At 42.3% G+C, this 15,620-nt stretch overlaps 1 protein-coding gene across 1 annotated transcript in view; it reads left to right on the plus strand.

Moving 5' to 3' along the window:
• The window catches only part of LOC122423344 (antigen WC1.1-like), a 75,518-nt gene that overhangs the window by 22,432 nt on the left and 37,466 nt on the right, over positions 1 to 15,620 (plus strand). The window contains exons 6-9 of the mRNA XM_043440299.1: positions 4 to 318; positions 1,489 to 1,803; positions 4,818 to 4,859; positions 4,946 to 5,260. Coding sequence (XP_043296234.1) covers positions 4 to 318; positions 1,489 to 1,803; positions 4,818 to 4,859; positions 4,946 to 5,260 — 987 coding nt within the window. The remainder of the gene's footprint in view (positions 1 to 3; positions 319 to 1,488; positions 1,804 to 4,817; positions 4,860 to 4,945; positions 5,261 to 15,620) is intronic.

Here is a 15,620-nt window from a genome sequence, read left to right on the forward strand (position 1 = left end):
CAGACAGCAGACAGCTCCGCCTGGTGGACGGGGGCGGTCCCTGCGCCGGGAGAGTGGAGATCCTTGACCAGGGCTCCTGGGGCACCATCTGTGATGACGGCTGGGACCTGGACGATGCCCGCGTGGTGTGCAGGCAGCTGGGCTGTGGAGAAGCCCTCAACGCCACGAGGTCTGCTCACTTCGGGGTGGGATCAGGGCCCATCTGGCTGGACGACCTGAACTGCACAGGAAAGGAGTCCCACGTGTGGAGGTGCCCTTCCCGGGGCTGGGGGCGGCACAACTGCAGACACAAGGAGGACGCGGGGGTCGTCTGCTCAGGTCTGTGCTGCACGCTGTCCACCGGCTACCCAGCTTCTCCGTCCATGGGATTTTCCAGGCCAGAGTACTGGAGTGGGTTGCCACTTCCTTCTCTAGGGGATCTTCCCAAGCCAGGGATCGAACCGGAGTCTCCCGCATTGCGGGCAGATGCTATACCCTCCGAGCCACCAGGAGTGCTGATGGAGGGATGCTAAAAGGACTAGAGTAGGAGGCTTCCTCCCATGGAGCCTGTCTTTGCAGCAGAGCTGAAAACGAGGTGCTTTCACTTCCTCCTGCAGCAACTGAGATTCTGGTCCGTTCTTCTCAGCAGTGTTTCCTGGCAGAGCCGTTTCTTAGTTTCCACATGAAAGCAGGGCTCTCTCTTCAGTTCCCCGCTGTAGTACAGTCTAAGATCCTGGTGATGATGTAATGACAGCACAGATTTACTCTGTTCAGTTGTGTTTGCTAGGAGTCTGATGAGAGTCTCTGAGGGCTAACATCCTGGTGTCCACGGGGCTGGGTTCTTCCTGGAATCTCTGGGGAGGACTCCTTTCCCAGCCTTTTCTGGTTTCTATGTGGTCTCATTCCTTGGCTTGGAGCCCTCTTTCTTTTTTAAACAGCATTCCCTTCTCTAACCATTCTTCCATGTCTCATCTCCCTCTAAATACAGTCAAAAAGATAATTTCGATTTTCAGATGGTAGGTCTAAGGATGTGATTACACTGGGTTTACTTGGTTAATGCATGATATTGCAGGTTAATCTCACCATTCCAAGATTCTAGTCTTAATAACATCTATAGAGTTCCCTTTGAAATACAAGGGATTCATTTAGGACATGGACATATCTAGGGTTCATTATTCAATCTACCACCTCTTTGTCCACATCACATCCTTTCACACACTGTTTTAGCAGTTTTTGTCAGGAAGCAGGATTCAGCTACCTCTCCCTGTAGGTGCCCAGGTTGGTCTTCCTCTGATGTTCATATCAGTTACATCATTGTGGTAGAAATATTTAGAAAGATAGACACAAATGGACAAAATAGGGTTAAAAGGAGAAACATTTGTCTTGCTACCTTGTAGATGTTTCCTCAGCTGAGGTAGGGGTGTGTGGTCACAGTTTCTAGGAGAGAGGAAAACCCAGAGCACTGAGTGCAGGGCTCACTGTGTCCTGTCTTTTCCATTTCCATCTTAGAGTTCCTGGCTCTCAGGATGGTGAGCGAAGACCAGCAGTGTGCTGGGTGGCTGGAAGTTTTCTACAACGGCACCTGGGGCAGTGTCTGCCGCAGCCCCATGGATGAGGTCACCGTGTCCATCATCTGCAGTCAGCTTGGCTGTGGGGACAGTGGAAGTCTCAACACTTCTGTTGGTCTCAGGGAAGGTTCTAGACCCCGCTGGGTAGATGGAATCCAGTGTCGGAAAACTGACACCTCTCTCTGGCAGTGTCCTTCTGATCCTTGGAAATACAGTTCATGCTCTCCAAAGGATGAAGCCTATATCTCGTGTGCAGGTGACTTATGGTCTGTTTCTATGTGTCTGTCCCAACTCTGTAGGACGTTGTTAGTGCAATTCTGTGTTTTCAGATCTACTTGATGGGTTTAAGCTGAGTCTATAAAATGAATTTTGGATCAAGGTTATTTAATTCACATATCTCAATATTGTTTCAATGGGAAAAGTAAAGAAATATGAGCTGACGGCAGTTTATGTGGAAAATACCACAGAGATGAGGTGCAGTGTCCAAGCAAAAAACAACTGGAAACCATGTCACAGGAAGTCTGTAATCAAGCTAATTAGCAGAAATGCCAGAGTAGATGTAGCCTAAGTTTTGACCTGAGGCTTTGAAGGACTTTCCCATGGAAGGAGGAGATTCACCAAAGCTGCTCCAGGGGGCAGGACACTGATGATAAATGGAGAAAGGTTTGGGCTTACCCTCAGTAAAAGTAATGTAAGGAATCTCACCTCTGGGATGATCTCCCAGGAAAAGAACAATACTACCAGGTAAAAGAACACTGGTGGCACAGAGGATGGCCAGTTGTCCTTCCTTCTGTCCCCTTTTGCCTGTCTCTGGGTCTCTTCCTTGAATCAGCCACACTTGCTCCTGTTGGACTTGTAGCCTGCTTGGCACCAGCGAATATATATCCTCTCCACTGGCTTGTTTCATGCTTAGAGAAAGACCAGTTCCTTTCTTTTTCATCTAAATTACAAAGACATTGCCTACTTGTAAGCAAACATCTAACTTGTGAAAAAGATAAATGAACCACTTCCCATGACCACTTGTCCACTTGTATCCTCCTGAAGTAAGCAAGATTAATGGACTGATATATGTCATTTTTCAGATTCCTCCATCATTATATTTATATCCAAACACATGTACCATAAAAGTTTATGTTAATGTTGTATTGTTATTGATTTTTATCAATTAGGATTATATCATACACATTATTGTTAACTTTGCTTTTTATCACTTAAAAACATATCATGAATATTCCTCCAATTTCTCTCTTTGTAAAACAATGACATAATATTTCATTAATGGGAGGTTGGTACTCCAGTTCATATTACCATTTGCCTATTTACTGGTGCATGGGTACGTGCTCAGTTGCTAAGTCCTGTCTGATTCTTTGTGACCCCACTGACTGTAGCCCACCAGTCTCCTCCGTCCATGGGATTTTCCAGGCAAGAATACTGGAGTGGGTTGCCATTTCCTCCTCCAGGTAGTTCTATTGCTTTTAATTTTTTTCTCCACAATGAAGAATTTTATAGTAAGCATTTCATACAAGTATCTCTATATATTGCTGAGTTTATTAGTTAGGATTACACCCCAGTAATATTATTAGATCAAAGGATATACAGGTATTATCACATGTATATAGACACATACAAATATTTTAATAGATATTGTCAAATTACTTAGAAAGTATTGGACTATTATTTTCATATCTAGATAGAAAATGCCAGGATGTTTCAATAACTTGACTATTCAACTAAAGCTATATCATAGAGAAGCTCCAAGATCAATAAACTTGTAAGAGCTCATAAGTCTCATCCTAAAACATTCCAGGTCTAAAATGAGTGACAGTTGCTTTGCTCCTGGTTTCTTTCACCTTCCTTCCTTCCCCTTGTCATTTTCTTACTTCCTTCTTTTGCAGTTTCACAGTGTTTTCCCTTCGTTCAACCTTTTGTTCTCTGCCCCTTTGTCCCCTCATTTCATATATACATACATACACACACACAGACACACACACACATGCACCATTAGGGCGTACCCTGTATGATATGTTAGGAATTGCCTGAAATCCACAGCTGGGGGGCATGGGGCAATAGATATTTCCAAGACAGAAGCTCACTCCCTTCCTTGCCTTTCTCTCCTCTTCTCTTTTTCCTGTTCCTGTGGAAGGTTGAAGGGATATTAAGCTATAAGACCTTATTTTGATGATAATGTTCTATGATCAAGCACAATGAATTGAGAGGTAGTGAGGTTTCCAGTTCTGTACTTGTAAGCATCCAAAAGAGTTCTTTATATCATTTTTAGAGACATCTTACTGCTTAGGTTAGGATGTTTGATAATATAATATGAAAAGGCTATGCCGGTTCTGATATTTTATGTCAAATACTGTGTATTTGTTGGTTTTCTTGCATTATTTTGATTTTATGTTTATTTTCTTTGTCTTCCATACTTTCATGTGTCTCTTTTGATCCTATGTTTCCTTTTTCCTCAATGCCCTCTTTACAGCTTTTCTCAGTTTATTTACTTGAGTTTTCTGGACACTGACTACTCAGCTATTTGTCTACTTATCTATCTTTCTCTAAATTCTACTTGTTCTGTTCCTTTAAAAAAAAGTGTCCTCTTCCTATAGTAATCTCCTTGCTTGTCCATATATCATACTGAAAAATAGATTAAAAAGTTTAGAATCTATTTAATTTTCCTTTAAAAAGTACATATGTAATATTGAATACAAATCATTTCTGTGAATCTGGACTTATTTTTAAAATATCTCTTTTCTGTTACATCAAAAAATTAATATTAATTTGTATTTCCTGCATTGCGTTACTGGTTAGCAAGAATTCAAAGGGATTCTATTTCACCGGATTTTATTCATCTATTAATCATTAAATAAATATCAAGCCCCATCACAGTATTTAGAGAAAGTTCTCTATACATACATGGTGAATGAATGCATACAATGTGCCAAGATTATCCTAATAGCCAAAAATGAATGACGTATACAAAGTTCTTCCTGTAGGAGAACTTTCCTTCAGATTGTGTCTGTGGGGGTGTGTATGTATTTGCAGATACCTGTGTATGTATTTGTTGTGGGATGTGGCATTTGTTGAGAGTGATAAACAAGTAAAAACATGAAGTAATTTCAGCTGGTGATCAGATGCAGTGAATGTCTCAGTCCAGTAGGTCAGGAGCCTGTGTTTACACCTATAGGTTGGACTGAGCCAAGGACCTTAGATAGTCTTGTTTGGACAGGACCACGCCCAGCTGTCCCTGATCCACTCTTTCCCTGTTGTTTGCAGGAAGAAGACCCAAGAGCTGTCCAGCTGCTGCCCCCTGCACAGGTACGTCAGCCCCGCCCCCTCCCCAGGCCCCCAGGGGCTCCTTCCTCCCCCCAGGGGAGTCACAGGAGGGGCTGCTGCCTTTTCAGACAGAGAGAAGCTCCGGCTCAGGGGAGGAGACAGCGAGTGCTCAGGGCGGGTGGAGGTCTGGCACAGCGGCTCCTGGGGCACCGTGTGCGATGACTCCTGGAGCCTGGCAGAGGCCGAGGTGGTGTGTCAGCAGCTGGGCTGTGGCCCTGCCCTGGAAGCCGTGCGGGCCGCGGCGTTTGGCCCTGGAAACGGGAGCATCTGGCTGGACGAGGTGCGGTGCGGGGGCCGGGAGTCCTCCCTGTGGGACTGTGCTGCGGAGCCCTGGGGGCAGAGCGACTGCAAGCACGAGGAGGACGCTGGTGTGAGGTGCTCTGGTGAGTGAGGGGCTTGGGGTCCGCTCTGGTGAGTGAGGACCAGGTGTGGGGCTAGGACTGAAGGAGGTGGAGCTTGTACCCAGAAGCACTTCTTGGAATAGCCTGCTGCTTTGTGCTCTGGCTCTATGAGAGGCTGCTGTCTGATCTGGGATCTGGGAGATATCACCCTGCCTGTGATGATAGGCATGTATGCTAAGTCGTTTCATCGTATCCGACTCTTGCAAACCCATGAACTGTAGCCCACCAGGCTCCTCTGTCCATGGAATTTTCCAGACAAGACTACTGGAGTCGGTTACCATGCCCTCCTCCAGGGGATCTTCCCAATCCAGGGATTGAACCGGCATCTCTTCTGTTTCCTGCACTGACAGGCAAGTTCTTTACCACTAGCGCCACCTGGAGAGCCTGATGATAGGCATATCCTGTGGCTTTTTCAGGCCAACTTGGTACAAAAATCCATTCTTTTTTTCTTCTTTCCTGGTGAGAGGACAGCGGTTCCTCACACCCGTTGAATTAAGTGGTTCTGCTGGTCTGAGCTGTTTTCAGAGGAGACCCCCGTATTTTCAGTGGTGCTAGTGGTAAAGAACCTGCCTGCCAATGTAAGAGACATAAGAGATGTGGGTTCCATTCCTGGGTCAAGAAAATCCTGTGGAGAAGGAAATGGCAACCTACTCCAGTATTCTTGCCTGGAGAATCCCATGGACAGAGGAGCCTGGTGGGATACAGTTCATGGGGTTGCAAAGACTGAAGCGACTTAGCATGCACTATGTGTCTTTATATTTCTGACAAAATTACCCATTTCAGTACAGAAAAGTTTAATGATCATGTGTTTACAGTCCTGTTAAGCTGTGGCAGCTGGAGTCCTCCAGAGGTTTACCAACTGTCATCCTGTAAAAATCCTCTAGAACCAGAATGAAAAGACACTTGACATAGCTTAGGGAAGGACCTGTGTCGATCACATCTTGGGGTTCAGGTAAACCCATTGTATCTTAATGGTGACTTCATGGCCTTGAAGACTCAGAAGAGGACCAGGATAAGGACAGAGGGGTTCTTCTGAACTTATGAACCTCATAAAACCCGATGGCCCTCTTCTCTCCTCAGGTATCATTTTAGGCTCAGCTCCAGACCCTGGCATCGTCTCCCTTCCCGTGGTTCTCTGCATTATTCTGGGAGCCCTTCTCTTCACAGTCCTCATAATCCTGGGGATTCAGCTATACAGATGGAGAGTAGAGCGCCAAGGTGGGCCTTAGGGATGTTAAATGATATGGAAAGTGGTGGGAAAGGAATTGAATCTGTTGTGATATCAAGAAAGTGCACAAGTATTGATCTCCATCCTCATTATCTGGCGGAATTCCACCTTTTCTACAGTAGACATCAAGATTTGAAAGAGTTGAATCCTTGGTCCTGGTTCGAATGTAAAATTTTTTAAGAAGTATGACTTCCTGTGTGAACACTGTCGGTGGAAATTGAGTGTGGGATCAAGGTCAGGGTCAGGAAACCTAGCTCTGTTCCATATAGCTAAGAAAGAAGCCTGAGCCGCTCAGAGGGGTTTCCCACGGGTTAACATTGGACAGCACTAAAGGCTTTGTCTATTGGTAAAGGGAATATCTCTAGGGTGAGTCTCTAACTCAAGCCACTTTCCCAGCCTTATCTGCTTTCGAAGATGTAGTTGGTGAAGGCTTGTACCAGGAGATTGATGATCTCATAAAACCAGGGAGGAATGACCTGTTGGACAGCCAAGGTAAATCCCATGCCCTCCCCTCTGCTCATGAGCCGACTGTGTGTTGTTTTCAGCAAATAGAGACCCAACCTCACTAACCTAGCTTCACACAGAGCTTCAAGCCTTCTGTCTACAAGTCTGAAGTCTCAGTATTTCCTCTAAACTATGACAGCAGGCCTCCTACCAGGGGAAAGGTTTCCATTTTTCTGTGATAATTTTCTCCCTACCAGGTAACCTGTCTGATGACTCAGCAACTAAGCTGCCGTATTACACAGGGGACGATGGAGAGGATGGAGACCCTGACGCTGCCCCAGGTAGCAGGTCTTCCCTTGGATGGTGGGGATGCGGAGGAGGAATCTTGTCTGAGGATCTCTTCCTGTGATTAAGATGGGAAGGATCTCTTTTCTCTTGTTCACAACAATGTTTTCCCTCTATTGCCTGCCCTATGGCCTCAGAAATGGAAAAATCAGACCCAGTTCTCTGTATCCACAGTCACTTCTACCCAGTTACAGACTGAGTATGCATCTAATCAGGCTTCCCAGGTGGTGCTAGTGGTAGAGAACCCACCTGCCAATGCAGGAGACTTAAGAGATTCTGGTTTGATCTCCGTGTCAAGAAGATCTCCTGGAGGAGGACATGGCAACCAACTCCAGTAGTCTTGCCCAGAGAATCCACATGAACAGAGGAGCCTGGCAGGCTACAGTCCAAGGGATCACAAGGAGGCAGACAGGATTGAAGCAACTGAGCATGCATGTATCTAACTGAGCATGCATGTATTAAAGATTTTAAGACCATTAGAAAAAAAAAAAGAACATCTGAAACTGATAAACTCAAAATTGTATGGCTAAAGAGAACACTGGAAACTATAGCTGGATCCAGAGCCAGTCTGATATTCTAATCATGTCATGGCTTTTTTTATGTATTGAAACAAAAATATTGCTATTGATAAGCCCTGGAATATATGGAAAGATCAGTGCTGGTACTTATCAATTACCAGAAACTCTTACTTACAAGGAACTGGAGAAAGGAGAATGTCCTCTCTGGGTCTTCTCCAGATAGTAAAGATGGACAACCCCTGGAGGTGGGATCCTAAGGTCAACCAAGGTCTAGAAGGCACTGAAGCGTCCTGTGACTGGGATGGTGGGATATCCTGTCTCTGAGTAACAGATGTCCAGGCTCCCTCTCCCACCAGCTCTGTGTCTCCCAGAGTTTCAGAGGTCACATGGCTACCTGGGTTCTCCTGGTTCAGATTCATCCTCCCCAGTCACTGATATATGCATAGTATGTGTTACAACTCTGTACCATATGTTTGAAAATAGTACCTGAAACTTTTACAATAGCTTTTATAATAAACTTTTCATAATAGCTTTTATTGATGCTTTATGATATGAGAGATAATGTTAGAAAAATATGATTGACCCTGATATATTGGAATAATTAGAAGATTTAAATGACTTCTGAGCACATTAAGATCAAATACGTGCCTTTGACACAAGCTTGGAATATAGAATCTATATTTATAGTTATTTGAACCTCTGCACACACGCAGAGAAACGAGAATGCCTTCCTGGGTCTTCTCCAGATAGTGAAGATGGACAACCCTTGGAGGTGAGATCCTAAGGTCAACCAAGGTCTAGAAGGCACTGAAACCCAGGTGTCCTGTGACTGGGATGGTGGGATATCCTGTCTCTGAGTAACAGATGTCCAGGCTCCCTCTCCCACCAGCTCTGTGTCTCCCAGAGTTTCAGAGAGCACATGGACACCTTGTGCACATACATATACTATGTATGTATACATATATACTATGCATATATAGTGCGTAGTATGTGTTAAAACGCTGTACCATATGCTCAAAAATGGTACCTGAAACTCATAGCATAATAGCTTTTGTTGATGCTTTATGATGAGAGGCCATGTTAGAAAAATATGATTGACCCTGATATATTGGAATAGTTAGAAGGTTTAAATGATTTCTGAGCACACTGAGATCAAATACATGCCTTTGATAGCACTGGAATATGGAGTATATATTTATCATTTATTTGAATATCTGCCTCAGAAGGGGCATCACTTAATCCAACACATAATTTGTTATTCCACCTAAGTTCTTGTCTGTTTTCAGAGCCTCTGGGACAGAACATCAACACTGCAGAAAATGGTTATGATGATGTTGACGAGTTACCTGTTCCCATAAATCCTTTCCTCCCTGGGATGAATGAGAATAACTTTTCCCCAGAGGACAGAGGTGGTGCCAGGTATTCCCAGACAGGTGAGTTGACAGTTCAGTAGTCTGACTTCATCATGGTGGAGAAGATGAGTTTTAACCCACTTCAACAGTCAGTATTTCTTTACTATCAGAACTGGGGTAGCCTCATATACTTAGATGGGCTTTCCAGGTGGCACAGTGAAAAAGACTCTGCCTGCCAATGCAGGAGACAAAAGAGGCTTGGATTTGATCCCTGGGTCAGGAAGATTCCCTGGAGAAGGAAATGGCAACCCACTCCAGTATTCTTGTCAGGAAATAATGTGGACAGTGGAGCCTGGCAGGCTACAGTCCACGGGGTCACAAAGAGTCGAATACAAGTGAACATGCATGCACCACATGTATCAGATATTATCAGCTCTTCCTTATCCCTGGAATATTGGAGCTACTACATCTCTTCTGAGAGAACATACTGTGTTCTCTTGTTCATGTCCATTATCAATTGGATATAGACACACCTGTACACATTGTTACACAGGCTTTGTTCCCATTTTCATCCCCCAAATTGAAATATATATTCTGACAATAAATTTGGGGATTTTTCGAATTGTGAGAATTAATCTGAAATGTTTTTAATGGAGGTATAAATTAAATCTATGAGCTGTAAAGCTTGTTTTGAGAGATCTGTGTAACCAAATGTTTAAAGTTGATTGCTCATTATTAAAGCAGAATCTGCAATAGCCTTAACTAGAGAATTATACAATCTCAGCACTAGAAGGGAACCAAGAGAAAATTTTCTCTCACTGGTTCAATTGCCAGATGAAGAACCTCATTCTCAAGGACTAGGCTTTCTGCTTATATGTGAGGATGTGGTCCCTGGGGAGCAGGAGGTTGTGGAATTTGGTTGAGTTGCCCCCTTCTGACATCTGACAATGGACCCAGAGTGTTCTTATGAAGCTTATCGGTCAGGCTGGTTCTGTTGTTGAGCTGCTGAGAAGACGGCATCTGAGGCACTCTACAGAGGTCTTCTCCTGTCTCCATTCCTTGGGAAATCAGACCCACCGGGTATGGAAGAGGCACGCACATCTCTTTTCCACTCCTTGCCACTATTGGTCCATCTCCTTTCCCTTGCCGAGGTCCAGACAAGACACTGCACGGAGTAGCTGAGTCAGTATGAAGTAGCTCCATCTGGCCTTTTACACAATGCTGGGTGCTCCACCCCCACCTCAGATCTATTTTGTGGCCCCTTTTACTATCCTTCCATCAGAGGTTATGTCTTGTCATTTTGTCACCACTAAAACCAGTTTCTCCTTACTGTTTCAGGCATCTCTCTGAAGTCTCTGAGAGAAACTGTCGACTCTGGGGTGGAAGAGAAGGAATCCTCGTTGGTCCTGAGACAAGAAGAGCCTGGATATGATGATGTTGAGCTTAGCACCATGTAGTGCCATTTTTGAAGCAAGAAACTCTTGAAAGACATCTCTGTAATGTTGTTTCTCAAATAAATGAGAATCCTGTCTTCTTTATAACTGCAGTTTTTACACAGAACTATGGTTAAAGGAAATTATTCATAATTTTAAAAAGCTAGATATATTCACTACCACGTTAGAAAATTCAGTCTTTAAAATATGCCCCACTCCCCAATGAAATCTCAATTGAAACTCAGAGTTATCACCTCCCCAGAGACTACACGTTTCCCTTCCTTTAGGTACTGAGAAAGTCATACTTAAATAGCATAAAAGTCTGAAATCTGGCCCTGAAAGTGTTTACTCTTAGAAAAGTAAACTCAGAAGCACATAAGTGAATATTCCAAAATATCCTACTTTCCGTCTACTAAAACCGAGAAGTGAGACTCATGGTGAATGGGTTGATCAGGTGGAAGGGGAATGGTTGCAGCTCTTCTGATTTTGCTCAAATTTTTATGGAATATTAATCGCAAAAATCTGTTACTGCCCAACACTATCTTTTACTCTAACTGCCTTCTCTTTTTCCTAGTTATTCCATAACATCCTTAATCTTCCCTTTCACCATCAAATTGCACATTCTAATTTTCATAAATCCTCTTGTTCTCCATCCTTTCCCACAAGTATCTGTTTTCTGTTCTACTCTCTGGCTGTTTTTATGGTGACACCCAGTGGTTCTAACCTTCCCATTTGTGATTTTTTTTCAAGTGGCTGTATTAACTTTAAGGACTTCCCAGGTGGTGGTAGTGGTAGAGAACCTGCCTGCCAATGCGACCACTGGGTTAGGAAGATCCCACGGAGAAGGGCAACCCACTCCAGTATTCTTGCCTGGAAAATCCCTTGGACAGAGGAGCCTGGTGGGCTACAGTTCATGAGGTCACAGAGAGTTGGCACTCTCTGCCAACTGAGCAGGCACCTAGGATTAACTTTAAACTTGCCCATCCCAAATCATCCTCACATATTTTTTGGAGTTGTATCAAAAAAGAGAGCTGGCTGACAAGACAGGGCAGGTAAGCTAAACAATGCTCCTTTCATGCTTAAAAAACATTATGACTCATAATTAGTTGTATAGAAAAGTTTCCAAAATTTGGTTTTTTTTTTTTCATTCCAGCAGAATCAATGTTCTCACACCCATAGTCTAATCGTACAATTATTTAACTAAGATTTTCTTTACATTTACTGTCTTTTTAAGTTAAGTATTTTCTTTAAAAATGGAACATGTATTACTGCTAAAAATATCCATGAAATAATGGAAAATTTTCTAAACTCCACAAACTATATGTACAGGTATTTTTGCAAAATCCCCATGCAGTAACTTAAGTCAAAATTTGGGAAGCAACAAACCACATTAGGAAGCTTAAAGTCCTTAGCTCAAGTCTCTGATGCTCTATGTTTGGAATTTTACTTTTTATCCTCAGCCTCACTATACCCTTAGAATCATTTCAGGAACAAGCAACATTGACCTAAGCAGCATTCCCTAAACACATCAGATTCTTTTGCAGCTTTGTGCCCTGCATGCATTTCTTCTCTCTGTAATGGTGCTCTTTACTCCCTGGTCCTAACTCTTTTCTCTCATCTCTCCCAATTTTGAGTAAGTTGTTGGGTTTTTTTCTTTTTACTCACATCACTTACCAATACAATACATTAAATTGAATTAGTATACTCATCAGATAATTAATGAGGTAGAATCCTACTGGAGAATAACTAGAAATTATTTATTTTATACTACATAATTAACTAGAGTTTTGGAAAATACCCTGATTCTAGGAAAGATTGAGGGCAAGAGGAGTAGGAGGTGACAGAGGATGAGTTGGTTGGATGGTATCACCGACTCAATGGACAGGAGTTTGAGTATACTCTGAGAGATGGTAAAGGACAGGGAAACCTGACGTGCTAAAGTCCATGGGGTCACTAAGAGTTGGACATGACTAAGTGACTGAACAACAATTAACTAGTTTTGAAAATGAATAAAATTCTCATTCCAACGAATATATCCCTTGGCTTTTTCCACTTATTTTAATAGATGCATGTCTTGAATGAATGCTATCTGATCCTGTTCTCACAATTCCTTTTGCAAGGAATAGTAAAACTAGAGGCAATTCTGTCCCAGTGTGCCTCAAATACAAGGGACAGACAGAAACGACATTCTCTCCAGTTACCCAACACAGAGCTTTTGCTAGTTTCATTCAACCATCAAAGGAGGACTAAGACAAATTCATTAACTGATGAGCCTGATGAGTCTTTTTGCACATCAATCTTTACCTTTCTGTGTATCCTGCTAGAAAACATTGCCTGGATGTCTCCAAGTAGTAACCAAGATTCTGGACCAAATCTGAGTTTTATTCCCTTGGCAATTGTCCTAACCACATTATATAGAAAAGCTACCCAGATTAGAGAAGATTCAGTTCCCACTGAGAAGCAATACAATTGAAAGAGGAGTAAGACCTATTTGCTAAATCAGGATCAGGCTCTCTGCAGCATAATAGCAGCATAAAGCAAAGAGAAACCATTTAATTGTGATCCAGAAGATCCTCTTGCCCTGAAGAGAGTTTGAAAGAATGACTTTGTATCAGCTTCTGTGTGAGGACTCTATTCCTGTCACCATCTCTTCCAACCTAGGTCTAAACCAATACAGGGGTCCCCGTGACAGAGTCAGGTATCCATCTGGGATAATGGAAATCATAGAGACAATTACATCCATTTGCTCTATTTAGATATAAATGCAGAAATACAATTTACAAATGTAAATCAATATTCAAATTAAATAAAAGAAAATGAAGAGGAGATCTGTAAGATGAAATTCTTGCCTCTCTACCCTCTATCAATCAAGAAAATAACCATACAAGAATAAATGTCTAGCAGCTTTCACAAGAGGCTGTAAAAACTATGTGATAGTGTAAAAGAACAGAGGGACTAAAGAGAAAGTAGATTGAGTGTTAATTTAGGTTTCTTATTGAGCACAAATGGGATGATTATTTGTGGTTGCCCAAAAGGCTGAAGTGTAATGGTTTTATGAAGACCTAAAAGAACTTCCAGAACTAACACCCAAATAAGATGTCCTTTTCATCATAAGAGTTTAGAATGCAACAGTTGAGGGAGTTCACCAATACTAGGCTTGCCTTACAAGATTGCTGAAAGAAGTTCTTCAAACTAAATGAAGGATGCTAATTACTACATGAAAAAAGTGAAAATGTAAAATAAATTAGTAAATGTAAGTATTTAATTCAGTTCAGAATACTAACACAGTAATATTGCAGTATATTAACCAGTTAGCTCTAGTCTAAAGGAAGTATTAAAAATAACTATAGAGAAAAATATTTTGTTAGTGGATACACAGTATAAAAAGAGGTAAATTCTGACAAAAAAACATAAAGTGGAAGAGATTGCTAAAAAGGTAGAGCTTTTGTATGTGATTGAGATTAATTTGTTATCAGTGTAATATAGACTATTATGTGTATAAGATGTTTTATGTGAGCTTTGTGGCCAAAAAAAAAAAAATATATAAAAACTTATAGTAGATTCACAAAAGATAAAGAGAGGGAATCAAAGCACACCATTATTCAAAACTATCAGTTCACAATTCTAAGGCTTGTGCAAAACAGTTGAGTTATTTTGCTCTCTAGAGCATCCTTCAAGATTAGCCCAAGAGGACTCTCCTTTCTTGAAGTGAAAGACTAATAAGTTCAGTTCAGTCACTCAGTCATGCCTGACTCTTTGAGACCCCATGAATCACAGCATGCCAGGCCTCTCTGTCCATCACCAACTCCCAGAGTCTACCTAAACCCATGTTCATCCAGTTGGTGATGCCATACAACCATCTCATCCTCTGTCATCCCCTTCTCCTCCTGCCCCCAATCCTTCCCAGTATTAGGGTCTTTTCCAATGTGTCAACTCTTCCCATGAGGTGGCCAAAGTATTGGAGTTTCAGCTTCAACATCAGTCCTTCCAATGAACACCCAGGACTGATCTCCTTTAGGATGGACTGGTTGGATCTCCTTGCAGTCCAAGGGACTCTCAAGAGTCTTCTCCAACACCACAGTTTAAAAGCATCAATTCTTTGGCACTCAGCTTTCTTTATAGTCCAACTCTCACATCCATACATGACCACTGGAAAAACCATAGCCTTGACTAGATGGACCTTTGTTGGCAAAGTAATGTCTCTGCTTTTAAATACATTATCTAGGTTGGTCATAACTATCCTTTCAAGGAGTAAGAGTCTTTTAATTTCATGACTGCAACCACCAATCTGCAGTGATTTTGGAGCCCCCAAAAATAAAGTCTGCCACTGTTTCCACTGTTTCCCACCTATTGCCCATGAAGTGATGGGACCAGATGCCATGATCTTAGTTTTCTGAGTGTTGATCTTTAAGCCAACTTTTTCACTCTCCTCTTTCACTTTCATCAAGGCTTTTTAGTTCCTCTTCAGTTTCTGCCATAAGGGTGGTACCATCTGCATATCTGAGGTTATTGATATTTCTCCTGGCAATCTTGATTCCAGCTTGTGCTTCTTCCGGCCCAGTGTTTCTCTTGATGTACTCTGCATTTAAGTTAAATAAGCAGGGTGACAATATACAGCCTTGACGTACTCCTTTTCTTATTTGGAACCAGTCTGTTGTTCCATGTCCAGTTCTAACTGTTGCTTCCTGACCTGCATACATGTTTCTCAAGAGACAAGTCAGGTGGTCTGGTATTCCTATCTCTTTAGAATTTTCCACAGTTTATTGTGATCCACACAGTCAAAGGCTTTGGCATAGCAAGTCAAGGTTTTTGGCATAGTCAGAAAGACTAATTAAGCTGTTTGTCATTTTAAGCCAAAGACTCTTTCTGTACCTCATCTCCTTCCTTATGTCATACAGACAGTGCAGCTGTGTTTTTTAATTGAAAATTTTCTTCCTGTTATATGCCTGTGTGGTTTCAATTGAAAAACTGCCAAATGATAAATCATATGAATACCCCATCTCCTCTCTTATGTCTGATTAA

This window comes from Cervus canadensis, chromosome 21 (genome assembly GCF_019320065.1).
Source record: "Cervus canadensis isolate Bull #8, Minnesota chromosome 21, ASM1932006v1, whole genome shotgun sequence".
In the NCBI taxonomy this organism is placed as follows: Eukaryota; Metazoa; Chordata; class Mammalia; order Artiodactyla; family Cervidae; genus Cervus; species Cervus canadensis.